Raw genomic sequence first — 2,658 nt, forward strand, 5'->3', positions numbered from 1 at the left:
CACAGGTAGTTTGATCCTCTTACTCCTAAAAATGCATATTTCTCCACTGGCTAAAGAGGTTCACTCGAGGTCTAGTCCAGGCAACACGGTGGTGACAACAGTTTATGTGGAATCAATGTTTATCATGTCCCTGTTTATCCCTTAATATTGCGAGTTTCTTTTGTCCAAACATACATTTAAATATTACCGACCAGCACATCATACAGTTTAGCTCGCATTCATCCTCGGACCCTTTCTCTTACTTTGATATTATTGCAGATCAGAAGCTATATATGCAAAGAAAAAAATACACTTCCGTATAATATATAAACTGTAATAGTGAATTGGATCATCTCAGATGCCTTATTCCCTAATTTCTACTCCATGGGATCTTACCTATTTTACGGATAACACATAGATGAATATATGCCTCCAGTTGAGCAAAGACTTGCAAAGATACCAAGAAGTGAACAAAGGTCGTCTCATACAATCTGTGCTACTTGCTGTATACTTGAACACACATAAAATATGCTGTTGCACATTATCTACTACGGGAATTAAATATTATTTCAGCATTATAGATGAATATCAAATCTCAATTTGAATTGACAGCAAAATATCTCTTACATGATTGAAATCAAACAAGTACGTATATATAGGTATATAGCAGTCTAAAGAGTTACTCGTATCAATTTCGTAGATGAAGTGAGCTTGAAAAACAGTCGTCAGGTTAAGTACATACAACAAATTGGATATGGAACTTCCAATTTCCAATAGGCTTATTGCAACGACAACAATGACACAACAACATATATTTTATAGATGAAATGAGTTCGAAAACAATCTTCAAATCAAGTACAAACAGACAATTGCTGGGCATGGATCTTCCAATTTCCCATAACCCCATTACAGCAATGACGACGACGATTGCAGCGATAACAGCAACATTATAGTAAACACCGGCCGGCTCTAATTATACTGATGGAAAACTGAGATCGGAACTACTAGCGATGGAAATCTAGTCCATCAAGTCAAGTCTCAGACTGAACCTGCTGTCCGAGGTCAATGAAGGTACCAAATGCAGGGCGAGCTGTCCGAGGGAGGCGAGCATGGCAGGCAGCGCTTGATTTCCTGACGGGAGCAATCCCACGCGCCAGTGTCCACGCAGGGATACACTTTCTGCTGAAGGACGCTGAGCGGACCCCTAGGGTAGACGTCGTCGAGGAAGTAGATGTAGCCCGGGCTGCCGGCGTGCCCGGTGTCGAATGCCTTGGAGCAGCTGCGGCCGACGAAGAGCAGCCGCCCGCTCATCGGGTAGGAGCGCCAGGAAGCCGACCGTCCGTCCTGTTCCTTGTGTAGGCTGAAGACCTCGAAGCGCAACGTGGCGCCGCCTCTCGCCGGCGCGACGAACCTCTTCACCATCAGCAGATCGGCGCCGGAGGCGGAGGGCAAGAGGTAGCGGGAGACGGCCTTCCCGGGTGCCGTCGGGGTCGTCGTGGTCATCTGGTGGTGACCATGTCCATGGGACTTGTAGACGAGATGTCGAATAGTAAGAGAGGCGGCGTCTCCATCGTTGATCTCCGGCTTGTAGCACACGAGATTCTCCGCGGGGGTGATGGCCCAGAACCATCCGTCATGGTATGTCAGGTCCTGGGCGTTGTGCGGAACGACAATCCCCATCGGCGGTTGCGACCAGCAGTCCATGCCCGGGCGCCAGAACGCCAAGGTGGTCGGGCCTGACGTTAGGGCAGCGACGACGCAGGCGCCAGACGATGGCGGGGCGGACATGGCGGCGACGCGGATTACTATTGGGCACTTGAGGACGATGGGGTACAGGGGGATGCGCACGCGGCCCGGAAGGGGAACGCGCTCGCCGGGCCGGAGGTTGAGCAGGGCGTGGGCGCGCCAGTCGTGTTGCGCGGCCACGAACCAGCCGCCGGGAAAGGAGCCGCAGAAACGCGCCCCGTGGACCTCGCCGGGGATGGACGGGCGCGGATGGTCTAAGCCGCCGAAGATGCGGTAGCAGGAGATGCCGGCGGTGGAGGGCGTGAGGAGCCAGGGGAGCGTGGGCGGGTCATCCAGCGCAACGCGGCGCCAGTGCTTGCAGGCGGCGGAGGCCCTGACGCGGTCGGCGAGGCATGCGATTAGGAGGAAGATACGGCTGAGGAGGTCCTGGTGAAGGCTTGACCAGTCCGCCGCCGCCGCCATGGCAGGCCCGGGTTTCTAGGGTTAGATGTTTTGTTTGGACAATTTGACTAGAAATGGGGATGCAGATGAGACTATGAGTGAAGGGGAATGCCTTTATATAGATTCAATTTTAACCTGGCGGCTGGGACAATCCCGAGACACAAAACTAAGCCCTAGCAGTTTGGTCCCTGGAAATCCCTTTTATTACACCCATTTCCTAATTAGAAGGATTTTTGCAAGCTATCTCAAAATATGGGAAAGCCAAACACATTGTGGCTGCTTTGCATACATAAGTTAATACATAGCCAGAGAAGAACAGCAGTAATACTCTTCTCTCTAGATTCTCGTGAGTTAAAAATTAAAACTCCGTCATATTACGTTCTCTATCATCTTCTACAGTTCCCCCTTGTCTCATGTGATGTACTCCCTCCGTTCCAAATTACTCGTCGCAGAAATGGATGTATCTAGAACTAAAATACATCTAGATACATC

The 2,658-nt window shown here is 50.2% G+C and overlaps 1 protein-coding gene across 1 annotated transcript; it reads right to left on the minus strand.

Moving 5' to 3' along the window:
• Nucleotides 1-1,041: 1,041 nt before the first annotated feature.
• LOC119343552 lies at nt 1,042-2,187 on the minus strand. Its single transcript, XM_037614459.1, has one exon. The coding sequence runs from the start codon at nt 2,185-2,187 to the stop codon at nt 1,042-1,044; it is 1,146 nt and encodes a 381-aa protein (XP_037470356.1).
• Between the last annotated feature and the right edge of the window lie 471 nt (nt 2,188-2,658).

This window comes from Triticum dicoccoides, unplaced genomic scaffold (assembly GCF_002162155.2).
Source record: "Triticum dicoccoides isolate Atlit2015 ecotype Zavitan unplaced genomic scaffold, WEW_v2.0 scaffold132429, whole genome shotgun sequence".
NCBI classification, from domain to species: domain Eukaryota; kingdom Viridiplantae; phylum Streptophyta; class Magnoliopsida; order Poales; family Poaceae; genus Triticum; species Triticum dicoccoides.